Source organism: Ornithorhynchus anatinus, chromosome 1 (genome assembly GCF_004115215.2).
Source record: "Ornithorhynchus anatinus isolate Pmale09 chromosome 1, mOrnAna1.pri.v4, whole genome shotgun sequence".
NCBI classification, from domain to species: Eukaryota; Metazoa; Chordata; class Mammalia; order Monotremata; family Ornithorhynchidae; genus Ornithorhynchus; species Ornithorhynchus anatinus.
In genome coordinates, this window is record NC_041728.1 from 98333435 (window position 1) to 98347041 (window position 13607).

The following is a 13607-nucleotide window of genomic DNA, read 5'->3' on the forward strand; positions in this document are numbered from 1 at the left end:
GCATTGTATCATAATAATAATAATGATAGTATTTGTTAATCACTTACTATGTGCCAAGCTCTGTTTTAAGCACTGGAGCACTTTTTCCAGAGGACCACGTTGCTTACTATTTCCACTTCTCAGGTTCTCTTTCTCTAGCAATGATATGGAAAGTGAAATGCGAACACTAATGAAATAGTGGTCCGCTGGGGTAAGAGCACCTAGTAGGGCTCAGAACTCAAATAGCAGACAGCTTCACTACCCAAAAAAAAAAAAAAAAAGAAATTGGCACCCCTGGAAGATTTCCAAAGAAGGGAGAAGATTGCTGGGCCACATTGCTAGGCAACAGACGGTTGGCTTGCTGCCTTCATTTTAAAGGCTGGAGTAGTGGTCTAATTTTTTCAAATATCTAGTACTGGGTTTTTCCTCATCGGTTTTAAGATTATTTTTTATAACCAGACTTGGATTGAATTCCATGTGCAAGAACATCCAGAATTGGCAAATGATTTCCATCGTGGCCGACGTAAGGTCCCCGGAAACGATAAATGAAGGTCCGTGGGCAAGCCTCTCAAGCGCGGTTCAAGCGCGTAACTCACTGTGTGCCAGAGGAGTATTGGAGGACGTTCCATGTGCTTACATGTGCACGATGGTGCCAGGACAAAGTTTTGCAACACATATTCCCCCTAGAGCCAGATTAATATACCTGGAATCCATCAATCAGTGATATTTATGGAGTGCTTGCTGTGGGCAGGGCAGTAGACTGTGGGCTTAGGAGAGCATAGCACTTGTCTGCTGTGTAACCTTGGTCAAGTCACTAAACTTCTCTGTGCCTGTTACCTCATCTGTAAAATGGGGATTAAGACTGTGGAGCCCCATTTGGTACATGGACTGTCTTCAGACTGATTAGCTTCTATCTATCCCAGCATTTAGAACACTGCCTGGCTCATGGTAAGTACTTAAGAGATACCTTAAAATAAAATACAGTCGAGTCAGAAGACATGATTCTTGCCCACAAGGAGTTTACAGTCTAAAGAGGGAGAAAATTACAAGTAGGGGAAATGGCAGGTGTAAGTATAGGTTCGTAAGTGTTAGAGTCGCCTCTGCTTTTTGTGAATGACATTTTTGATGCTGAAATCCTTCCCTGACTTGGAGGCTGTAGCTGAAAAAATGTACGTATGCTCCTTGTGGGCAGGGAATGTGCCTGTCAACTCTCTTTTAGTGAAATCTCCCAAATCTTTAGTATGGAGTTCTGCACCTAGTAAGTACTCAGTAAATTCCAATTGCTTGATAGATGATGTATGACCCGAAGAGGTGGGAATCTATCTCATGCAGGGCGAGTTTCTGTTTTAAGTCCGCCATCCTTGCTGATTGATTTCATAACAATTGAATGCCCTGCAGTCTGGGGGAGGGAGGCAGGGCTTGCTGGCTCTGGACTCAGTGAGTCCTCCTTTTTGCACACATGCTAATACAAAGATCCATATGACCTTTGGGTATCCTTTTTCCATTTTTTTCCCTCCTTAATCTTGTGTGCATCTATTCAAAATAATAAAAAAAAAACACCCAATATCCTAGGAAGCAGCGTGGCTCAGTGGAAAGAGCATGGGCTTTGGAGTCAGAGGTCATGGGTTCGAATCCCAGCTCCGCCACTTGTTAGCTGTGTGACTTTGGGCAAGTCACTTAACTTCTCGGTGCCTCAGTTACCTCATCTGTAAAATGGGGATGAAGACTGTGAGCCCCACGTGAGACAACTTGATTCCCCTGTGTCTACCCCAGCGCTTAGAAAAGTGCTCGGCACATAGTAAGCGCTTAACAAATACCAACATTATTATTATTTTAAGCCCTCCAACCTTGCTGATAGATTTCATGACGAATGAATGAATGAAGAATAGTGATATTTGTTAAGTGCTCACTATACGCCAAGCACTGTACTAAGCTCTGGGCTAGTTACAAGGTAACCATGTCCCACATGGGGCTCGCAGTCTAAACAGTAGGGAGACCAGGCACTGAATCCCCAATTTGCAGATTAAGGAACTGAGGCCCAAAGAAGGTAAGTGACTTGCCCAAGGTCACACAGCAGACAAGTGGCGGAGCTGGGATTAGAACCCGTGTCCTCTGACTCCCGGGCCTGTGTCGTTCCACTAGGCCGCACTGCTTCTCAGGGAGAAATCTCAAGAGATTTCCGCAGGAATGCAATTTCATCCAAGTACTTTTCCATTTTTCATGCCTTTGACTGTGGTTGTGACATTTTAAAAAGTTGGAGCCAAAGCCAAGACTTCACATCGTTAGAGAATTACAGGAGGCAAAAGGCTAGTGTGAATTTAAAAAAAAACAAAAAACCAAAGCAAACATTCTTCCTAAAGGGAATGTTTTCTGCCAAGTGAATAGGTACAGCCTCTATGTTACCTACCAATCCCCCGATTAGACCGTAAGCCCGTCAAAGGGCAGGGACCGTCTCTATCTGTTGTCGATTTGTACATTCCGAGCGCTTAGTACGGTGCTCTGCACGTAGTAAGCGCTCAATAAATACTATTGAATGAATGAATATCAATCGTATTTACCGAGCGCTTACTGTGCGCAGAGCGCCGTACTAAGTGCTTGTGGAAGTACAGTATAGCAGAGTTAGTTGGTAGATACGTTCCCTGCTGCTGCTGATGTTAACGGTATGGATGAGTGTCTGGACATTACCTAAACTCAGAACCACCCCACAAGAAATTGCCTCTGCCCTATCATTCTGCAGTATGAATAAATTAATAATTATGGTATTTGTTGAGCACTTACTATGTGCCGAGCACTGTTCTAGGCGCTGGGTTTGATTACCCAGTAGTACAGTGGTCAGCTGGAATCCTGTGGCTTTCCAGACCCAAGCCCGGGGTCTACATTTCCCTGTGTTTCTTCACTGCCTCTTCCCCGAGCGCACGCCCAGCATGGGGATGGTTCCCTCCAGTTGAGTGTGGCACAGGAGTTGTCATCTTGCCTTGACACTGAAACCGCCTTTCACCGCCAGGGCCCGTCAGAGGGCGTTTCGGGATTCACCGGTGATGCGTTCCCCCGAGGTAGAAGTAGACTCGGCCTCCGCCATCTTGTCCGGAGAGAATCGTAGGGGCTTGGGCCATCAGACCGGCAGGTTTGAGGAACGCACGGTGCCGAGAGTGGGCAATACCTTAGCATGGGGTGCCTGCGAAAGCGTAATGGACGTGGCGGTGATGGCTCTGATGGGTTTGGCCGCACAGCTCCCGCGTGGCAGATGTGCTCACGGTAACCCTTGGTTTGGATCAATAGCCAAGCCATACCTTGAGGTATTGTCCTGTCCCAAGTGCTTAGCACAGTGCTCTGCGCACGACAAGCCCTCGATCAGCACCACTGAGAGAAATGATCATCCTTCTCCCGGTCAAAAAGTCGGGCTGCCTGGCCCCGCTCCTCCCCACCCCGAGGAAGCACAGGAGTGTGGGTTCTAATTCCAGCCCCACCACTTGTCTGCTGTGTGACCTTGGGCACGTCACATAGCTTTTCTGTGCCTCAGTTCCCTCATCTGCAAAATGGGGATCCAATACCTATTCTCCCTCAGACTATAAACCCCAGGTGGGACCTAATTATCTTGTATCTACATCCAGCCCCTCCTGCAGTGCTTGGCACATAGTAAGCGCTTAACAAATACCACATTTCTTATCATTCGTGGGTTCCCAGACCCAAGTGGAGCCAGGGCCTCCCAAAGGTTTGTCTCCACCGAAGGCAGCTGCGTGGCCCCGGACACTGCCATTACCCTCCTCCTCTTCTCTGCTTGGAGGAGGGAGGCTCTCCACCGCCATGCTGAGGGGAGGGGATGGGGAGGCCATCGAATAGGCCCTGAAACTGGAACTCCTCCCCTCCCCTCTTCCGGTGGCCACAGTGAACGAAAGAGCCAGTTCAATCATTAGCACGCCGGAGAAGGAGCACGGCGCAGTGGATAGAGAAGCAGCGTGGCTCCGTGGAAAGAGTCCGGGCTTGGGAGTCAGAAGTCATGAGTTCGAATCCTGGCTCTGCCACTTGTCAGCTATGTGACTTTGGGCAAGTCACTTAACTTCTCTGGGCCTCAGTTCCCTCATCTGTAAAATGGGGATTAACCGTGAGCCTCACGTGGGACAACCTGATTCCCCTGTATCTACCCCAGCGCTTAGAACGATGCTCTGCACATAGTAAGCGCTTAACAAATACCAACATTATTATAGAGCACGGGCCTGGGAATCAGAAGACCATGGGTTCTAATCCCAGCTTCTCCACTTGTCTCCTGTATGGTTTTGGGCAGGTCACTTCACTTCTCTGGGCCTCAGTTACCTCATCTGTAAAATGAGAATTAAGACTGTGAGCCCTTCGCGGAACTGGAACTGTGTCCAACCCGATTTGCTTGTGTCCACCCCAGCGCTTTGGCACATAGGAAGCGCTTAATAATTGCCATCATTATTATGATTTTTATTATTAGAATCCGGCAGTCTCTGGGGGACTATGGAAAATCTGTTGGTCAAGTCAGGAGTCAAGGAGAGGGTGAGGTGTTACTTCCTCTACTCGCCCAGAACTTTCGCTTACTTTAGGCGGTTTCCCAAAGTCGTCACAGCAAGGCTTCAGAGGGAGACGTCGTGGGGATGGGGTGAAAACACAGCCTCTCCAGCCTTAATCTAATCCACTGTATTTACTGAGCACTTATTCTGTGCAGAGCACTGTACTGAGCCCTTCAGAGAATAGTAATAATAATAATAATGATGATATTTGTTAAGCGGTTACTATGGGCAAAGCACTGTTCTAAGCACTGAGGAGGATACAAGGTGATCAGGCTGTCCCATGTGGAGCTCACAGTCTTAATCCCCATTTTACAGATGAGGGAACTGAGGCACAGAGAAGTTAAGTGACTTGCCCAAAGTCACACAGCTGACAAGCGGCGGAGCCGGGATTTGAACCCATGACCTCTGACTCCCAAGCCCGGGCTCTTTCCAAAGAGTTGGTAGAAAGGTCCCCTGCCCACGATGAGCATGTAGTCTAGAGAGGGAGACAGACAATAATATAGAAAAATAAATTATCGGTGCGTAGATAAGTGCTGTGGGCCCGAGGGAGAGGGGAAGGAAGGGTGAAAATCCAAGTGTAAGGGTGACATAGGAGGGAGTGGGAGAAAAGGAAATGAAGGTTTAGCCTTAAGGGGACGGGTCTAACCCTGGTGGCTGCTAGATAGAGTTCGTCTGGGCTGCCCCTTCCTGACTCTAGAGAAAGATAAATATCTAGAGAAGCAGAGTGGCCTAGTGGTTAGAGCATGGGCTTGGGAGTACCTGGGTTCTAATCCTGGATCCGCCACTTGCCTGCTAGGTGACCTTGGGCACTGTACTTGAGGAAGCAGCGTGGCTCAGTGGAAAGAGCCCGGGCTTCGGAGTCAGAGGTCATGGGTTCGACTCCCCGCTCTGCCACTTGTCGGCTGGGTGACTGTGGGCAAGTCACTTCACTTCTCTGGGCCTCAGTTACCTCATCTGTAAAATGGGGATTAACTGTGAGCCTCACGTGGGACAACCTGATGACCCTGTATCTCCCCCAGCGCTTAGAACAGTGCTCTGCACATAGTAAGTGCATAACAAATACCAACATTATTATTATTACTAAGCGCTGGGGTGGATAAAAGCCAATCTGATTGGACACAGTCCATGTCCTACGTGGGGCTCAGTCTTAATCCCTCTTTTTCGGATGAGGTAACAGGCACAGAGAGGTGAAGCGATTTGCCCCGAGGTCATATTCATCATTATCATGCTATCGCTTGGGTATTGTTTATATTTTCGCATTCTTATTCTCTCATCAGGAAGAGGAAGGACACTGCCTACTTAGATTTCCAAGTTGAATTTGGACATTGAATTTTTTTTGTGTGATTTTTTTGGTTAAGTGCTTACTACGTGCCAGGCGCTGTACTAAGGACAGGGGTAAATACAATGTAATCAGATTGGACGCAGTCCCTGCCCCACATGGGGCTCATAGTTTTAATCCCCGATTTACAGATGAGGTTACAGGCCTAGAGGAGTGAAGTGACTTGCCCAAAATCACACAACAAATGGGTGGCGGAACTAGGATTCGAACCCAGATCCTTCTGACACCCAGGCCTGTGCTGTCTCCAGGAAGCCACGCTGCTCCGTGTCTTCATTGAAATTCATTGATTAACATTGCTTTGAGAGGATTTAAAAAAACAAACAAAACTACTTTCAAACAGAAGTGAGATCTAAGATTTCCATTGCATCTTATCATAATGTCTTAGTCCTTTTGGAAGGCTAAGTATAATGAGGATCTGTACTTTTACAGCAGAGGCAAGTAGGGAGTAATTGTTCCGTTAGCGGTGATTCATCCTATTCTTTATTAATAAACGTGTGCCATTTTTAAAAATGGCGAGCATGTATATATGAATCCAGGGGATGACATTTTGAATCTCAGCGCTAACAGGGTCGTTGACAGGTCATCTAATCATTATATATCATCTTCCCCATTTTTAAACCCAAGACAGTGAACGCATCTCTGTCCCTTTCTTCTGGCACACATTCTTTGATTTAAACCGTCTTCACTTACATTAAGGAATGATTTGTCTAGTCAGTGTTTCAGGCTGCAGGTTGTAAGCTTATTTCCTCTTCTTTTCCATCCGAAACAGAGAACAGCTGGCCGTCGTCATAAGCCCAGTAACCTTTTCCATATTAAAATGTCCCTTAAGCTTTCTTCGGAGCTCCTACGAAATATTCAGTGCTCAATTCTCAACGATGTTGTATCTTTTAAAAATAATACTATTCTGTAGTTATAGAATAGGTTTTTTTATTTAAAAAGTGGTAATATGGTCAAAAGAAGAAGACTTCTTTGGCTTCAAGTCTCATTTTTAAAATACTGTTTCCGCAGATAGCAGCGAGTGCCTTGCCGATGACTGCAGTATAATTGCTGGTGGGAACCTGATAGGTTGGCATCCAGATTCTGCAGCTGTATTATGGAGAAGGGTCTTGGGAATCCTTGGAGATGTGAACAATATCCAGTCCCCCAAAATACACGCAAAAGTCTTTGGCTATCTCTATGACCTCTGGTACAAGCTAGCAAAGGTACTGTTTACAATTTTACTTTTTTCTTTTATAAAGACACTGAGAGCTTATTCATTTCAAACACAGTCTAGTCACAAATGCTTGAATGCCCTAAGCGCAATTTGCAGCCTACTTAAAAAGATTTGCGTATTCTAAAAGCCAAAATAAATGTTTACTATTTTACTTAGTTTGGATTTCTTTCCGGGCCATTTTAACTGTGTTGTGAATGCAGGGAATGCTCTGCCTTGAATCCCTGCCGTCGTTTCAGGGGAAGCCGACTTACCCTCTGTCATTTCAGGAGGGAAGGGGGAAGCAGGAGTTTTCATTTCCGTGACTTGAAAAAAAAAAAAAAAGAATTACAGTGATTTCGCCTTTAACGCAAGAGCGGAGTTCTTGCCGGCCTTTGTGTTAAGGAAAACTTGCGATATAGTACTCACCCCATGTCCAACGATGTATGCATCTGCGCAACTGTTTCTTCTGATCCTGCACTCCCCTGTAGCCAGAAACATGCCCTTGGTCAGAAGAACATTCTCAAATTCTGCTATTATGTTCTATCCAAAAAATGGTAGTAAAATCACACCCTCTGGGAGAACCGACACTTTTGGGAATTTTCCTCGTGGGACAGTACAGCCCGTGTGGGTTGGGGGGGGGGGGGGGTGCCCCTGAGATTGGTTTTATAATTTAGAAAAATCTAATCTATCCTTGGAGAGCCAAACTACCACCTCTCTTTGTCTATCCCCTGCCCAAAGTGTGCTAGACGACAAACTCCCTGGGCAGGGATTGGTCACAGCTACTAGAATTCCCGTGAACCACCCGATGTCACATTTTTCAGTGCAAACCAATCAAGTGGTGGGTGTTTTTTTTCCCTATTAAATCTTTTGCTTGGCTTGGGGAGAGTCATTGCAACCTGGGAAAGAAAAAGTCAAAACACAAACACAAAGTAGAAAGTTATTTCTAATCATGGCCTGTAAGGGCAATTCCAGTAATATTAAGGGAAAATTCCAAGAATTTGAGGAGAAGTGGATGGGGGAGGAAAAAGCTTCATAAAAGGCAACCACTGCTATTGAATATCACTCCACTTCTCCATACTTCAGCATCCCCATTGGAAAATGGGGCCAATAAGACCCCTTCCTATTTCATAACTTTCTGAGGGTAACTAGCGAAGGAAAAGGTTAAAAAAATGTAAAATGAGAGTTTATACGAAATATACAACATGTAGCATGGATGGCAAACAGCTAGTAAATGGACATATGGATGGTTTCAAAAACCAAATAAATTGAAGAGAATTCATGCATAGCCAAGATAGTGTCTGATTTCTGTAGCTGGCTCAGACCCTTTTAGAATAACGCACAGAGTCAAACAATTCCTGGGTCAGCCCCGTGATTCATCCGACCTAAGATTTTGTCTCCACATGTGGCATCCGGACACCTGGATGAGTCTTGTGACAGTTGCCCTCGTGGATAGCCCTCGTCATGGTTAGGCATTAAGATTGTTCTGGTCACTGGCCAATTTGTTTAAAAAGAAGCCCGGAAAGAGATTCCTGTTTGTTTATCTGCTAAGTCTGTGGTGTCAAATGCTCCCAAGCTCAACATCCAGTGCTCTGCACATAGTAAGTGCTCAATAAATACCATTGATTATTTTGATCATTTAAAGAATAATGGAACAAAGAGTGAATAAAAGTTTTAGACTTCTGTTTATGCAAATAGGCAATATGAGACTTTTTTTCTATTCTCTGGGTTTGGCCTGCAACTAATGCAGAAAAATATAATGATGGAATATGTAAGGATAAAATGAAAGGATTTTGAGTTCTCTAAGCAAGAAAATGTTTTCAAATAAATCTCAGCAAGAACAAATCTACGGAAGTATTAGCATTATTTAATGATGAAAGTGAATCAATTCAAAAATCAGATGTCTATAGTGTAAGAAAGCATATTTTAGCATCTCAGTGTACTGAATCATTGTTCCTTACTAACATTTTTTATATTTTACACCAGATAAGAGATAACCTGGCAATCAGTGTGGATAACCAGTCTTCCCCATCACCTCCTGTTTTGATCCCACCACTCAGAATGTTTGCATCCTGGTTATTTAAGGCAAGTTCACATTCTGTTCTATAAAGGCCTTGCCTTCCAGGCATTTAAACCTGGCTTTCTAAAACACTTCGCTGTTGCTTTCTGCTGGCGGGAAAAGACGTTTGGAATTACGCGCCGCCGCACGGACGTGCGTGCCGCGGGCGGAACTGCGTCGTCCTGAAGGGCCGAAAGACTCTTCCTTGCCGAATCTTAATGGAGGTTCTTGTAACCCTGCTCTGACCTGCTCGCGTACAGACCTCGAAAGCGTTGGAAGTATCCGGCAACTAAGGTTGATTGACTAACAAGATGCCGTCTTCTTTTCAGGCCACCACTTTGCCAAATGAATATAAAGAAGGCAAGCTGCAAGCCTACAGGCTGATCTGTGCTATGATGACCAGGCGCCAAGATGTCCTGCCAAACTCTGACTTCTTGGTGCATTTTTATCTCGTGATGCACATTGGCTTAACGAGCGAAGATCAGGTACAAACCCCATTCTCTTTCTTTTCCAACTTGAACGTAAGAGGCTCTCGAAAGGCGTACAGCCCTCTTTAGAGGTACTGGAAATCTGGACAAAAAAGTCGGGACTCGGAAAGCGAGAAATGGGGTCACCCAGCCTGAAAAAGATTCCCGTGAAACGTTGGATCCTAGGATACTTGCACTTGTTTTCTTTAAATCGTTTTTACCTATCGTCTATTTCCATTTAAAAACATTGATGGCCTCAGCACACGTTAAGATGATACCATTTGGAAAATTATGATATTTATCGCACTCAGTACCCGACGACGTTTAGCATTTTTTGAAATTTGGTGTTTTTCCGAGTTCGATAGCAGGAGCTGGGTAATGTAAGGTTTAAGGGCCTAGAAAATTGATGCCATTAAAGCTGAGCCTCATACAAAGTGACCAGTCATGGTTTCCTCTCCCCCCGCCTCCCATCGTACTCAGCACAAGATGAGGCAGTGTGACCTAGTGGATAGAGCACGGGCCTGGGTCTCAGAAGGACCTGGCTTCTAATCCCAGCGCCAGCACTTGTCTGCTGCATCGCCTCGGACAAGTCACTTAATTTCTCTGTGCCTCAGTTACCTCGGCTGGAAAATGGGAATGATGACTTTAAGCCCCATATGGGCCATGGACCGTGTCCAATCTGATAGCCTGTATGTATCTCAGCACCTATTACAGTGCCTGACACCTAGTAAGCATTGAACAAATGCCATAAAAAAAGCAAAGTGTAGCTGGTCGTGAATAGTAACAGCCAGCACAGATGTCGAGTTCTTGATTTACTACGCTACTTATTTGCCATAGCCTGGCTTTCGTGAACCAGGCTCAGTGCGACAAACCACCTCATTGCTCAGCGGAGGGCTGTTTGAAGAGCGACTTTTGATCCTCTTGAACCACTGAGGTACCCAGTTGTGGAAATTCATTGTTGGGACTCTGGGGAGAATTAGGTTTAGACGAGATCAGGGTTTTAGAAGACTGTGTGTTCCCAGAAAGAAAGGGAGCCGGTATGGAGCATAACTTGGTAGAACTAGGTGGAAAACTCCAAGGTGGCTATAAGAGTCAGGAGTTTTATTCTTTCAATAGTATTTATTGAGCGCTTACTATGTGCAGAACACTGTACTAAGCACTTGGAATGTACAAATCGGTGACAGATAGAGACAGTCCCTGCCCTTTGATGGCCTTACGGTCTAATGGGGGGAGACGGACAGACAAGAACAATAGCAATAAAAGCAATAATTTATATAGGTTTGTCCATGTATGGGAGTCAATCAGAGGTAATTAGCCTGGAAACTCCCTCTAGACTGCAAGCTCATTATGGGCAGGGAACACGTCTGCTAATTCTCTTGTATTGTACTCTCCTAAGCGCTTAGTACAGTGCTCTGCACCTAGTAAGTGCATGATAAATACGATGGGTCCAGGAATGTGTCTGTTTATTGTTATATTGTATTCTCCCTGCGCTTAGCACAGAGCTTTGCGCACAGTAAGCGCTCAATAAATATGATTGACTGAATGGTTGGTGATGATAATGAGAAGCAGCGTGGCTCAGTGGAAGGAGCCCGGGCTTGGGAGTCGGAGGTCATGGGTTTGAATCCCGGCTCCGCCACTTGTCATCTGTGTGACTGTGGGCAAGTCACTTCACTTCTCTGGGCCTCAGTGACCTCATCTGGAAAATGGGGATTAAGACTGTGAGCCTCACGTGGGACAACCTGATGACCCTGTATCTACCTCAGCGCTTAGAACAGTGCTCTGCACATAGTGAGCGCTTAACAAATACCAACATCATTATTATTATGATGATGTTGAGGAGCACCTGTCGGTCCCACTTTCACAACATCGCTAAAATCCGCCTTTTCCTCTCTATCCAAACAGCTACCGTGTTAATACAGTCACTCGTCCTATCCTGCCTGGATGACTGCATCAGCCTCCTTGCTGACCTCCCAGTCTCCTGCCTCTCCCCACTCCAGTCCATACTACACTCTGCTGCCCAGATCATTTTCTTACCAGAACGTTCAGGACGTGTCACCCCCGTCGCTCAAAAAAATCCAGTGGTTGCCCATCCACCTCCGTACCAAACAAAACTGCCTCATCATTGCCCCCTCCTACCCCAACTCACTTCTCTCCTTCTACAACCCAGCCCGCACACTTCGCTCATCTAGTGCTGACCTTCTCACTGTGCCTCGATCTCGCCTGCCTCGCCACCGACCCCTAGCCCACATCCCGCCTCTGGCCCGGAATTCCCTCCCTCCTAAATCTGACAGACAATTACTCTTCCCCGGCTTCAAATTCCTCTTCTCCCACTACCTTCTGCATCACCCTGACTCGTTCTCTTTGCTCTTCCCCCCTCCCAGCCCCGTAACACTTCCATTTCTGTACATATCTGTAACTTTATTTGTACTGAAGTCTGTCTCCCCCGACCACCCCTAGACTTTAAGCTCGTTGTGGGCAGGGAATGTCACTGGTTCTTGTCGTATTGTACTTTCCCAATCACCTAGTACAGTGCTCTGCACACAGTAAGCACTCAATACATACGGTTGAATGAATGAATGAACAAATGAATGCCTACCAACTCTAATGTATTGTACTCGCCACTGTACTAAGCGCTGGGGTGGATGTAAGCAAATTGGGTTGGACATAGTCCCTGTGCTATGTGGGGCTCACAGTCGCAATCCCCATTTTACAAATGAGTTAACGGAGACACAGAGAAATGAAATGACTTGCCCAGGGTCACGCAGCAGACAAGTGGTGGAGCCGGGATTAGAACCTTCTGACTCACAGGCCCGTGCTGTATCCACTGCAGCGTGCTGCTTCTCTCTGTTATGTATTATTCTGTGAAACACCGCATATCTGTGTCTTCAAAATTCTTATTCTGCTTTTCAGTCGATCAGTGGTATTTATTGCACACTGACTTTGCGGGACAGTGTACTAAGTGCGTGGGAGAGTACAATAGAGGGAGTGGACACAATCCCTGCCCTCAAGGAGCTTGAAATCTAGTGGCGGAGATAGACATTAAAATAAGCAGCAGAGTATAAAGTTATATTTGTGAGTGCAAAGGAGGCGGGGTGAGTACCAAACTACAATTGCAGAGATGACATAGGGAGGGGAAACAGGATAGAGAGAAGAGAGATTAGTCATGGAAGGCTTACAGGAGGAGATGTGATTTTAATAAAGTTTCGAAGATGGGGAGCGTAATGGTTCGTCAGATACGAAGCCGGTAGATGTTCCAGGAGGGATGGAGGGCGTGAGCAAGGTGTCGAGGGTGAGAGAGGCGAGTCCGAGGAAGAGTAAGAAGTCGGTGTTTAAGGAGCCGCAAGAGTGGACTGTGTTGTAGTGGTAAAGAAGCGAGGACAGGTGGAGGGGCGAGAGCTGATTGACCGCCTTAAGGCCGATGGTGAGGAGCTTTTGGTCTGTGTGAAGAAGAATGAGCCGCTGTTGGAGATTTCCAGCTGTAAGCCTGTTACGGGCAGGGAACGCGTCTGCCAATCCTGGCGTATCGTCCTCTCCCAAGCATTTAATACGGTGCTCTACACATCGTGAGCGCCCAATAAATACCATTGATTGATTTTGGGGAGTGGGGAGACTTGGTGCTTAAAGGTCTCCCTTAGAGCTGCTGCTCGCGTCCTGCTGTTGTCAATATCAGTAGTTTTTATCCCTGGCACTATAATGGGAAGAAGCGGCTCTCCGGGCTGCGTCGGGCCCCCGTGCCAGGTCGTGCCGACCTCTGCTTTAGACAGACTGAGGCAAAAGCTCAAACGATGGGACTTGGGAGGCCTAGCTGGGAGAGAGGAGCAGAAACCCGGTGAGATGGGCATATGGCTGGAAATGGAAATAAGGGGACCGTCTCGGAAGAGGCTTCCGGAAGAGTGTGACACTTAAAGTGGAGAAACAGGAATCAGCGCCAGCAAAGGGTACTGAGTAAGCACTCGATGGGAAATACTCTGATAGCAGAACCATATATATTGTGTGTTTTTATCACTTTTTAAATATTTTTGTATTGGTCAATGTATAGTCA

The 13607-nt window shown here is 46.2% G+C and overlaps 1 protein-coding gene across 1 annotated transcript in view; it reads left to right on the forward strand.

Moving 5' to 3' along the window:
• Positions 1–13607, forward strand: part of RALGAPA2 (Ral GTPase activating protein catalytic subunit alpha 2) — a 368955-nt gene that overhangs the window by 153926 nt on the left and 201422 nt on the right. The window contains exons 21-23 of the mRNA XM_029070298.2: positions 6859–7052; positions 9026–9124; positions 9428–9583. Coding sequence (XP_028926131.1) covers positions 6859–7052; positions 9026–9124; positions 9428–9583 — 449 coding nt within the window. The remainder of the gene's footprint in view (positions 1–6858; positions 7053–9025; positions 9125–9427; positions 9584–13607) is intronic.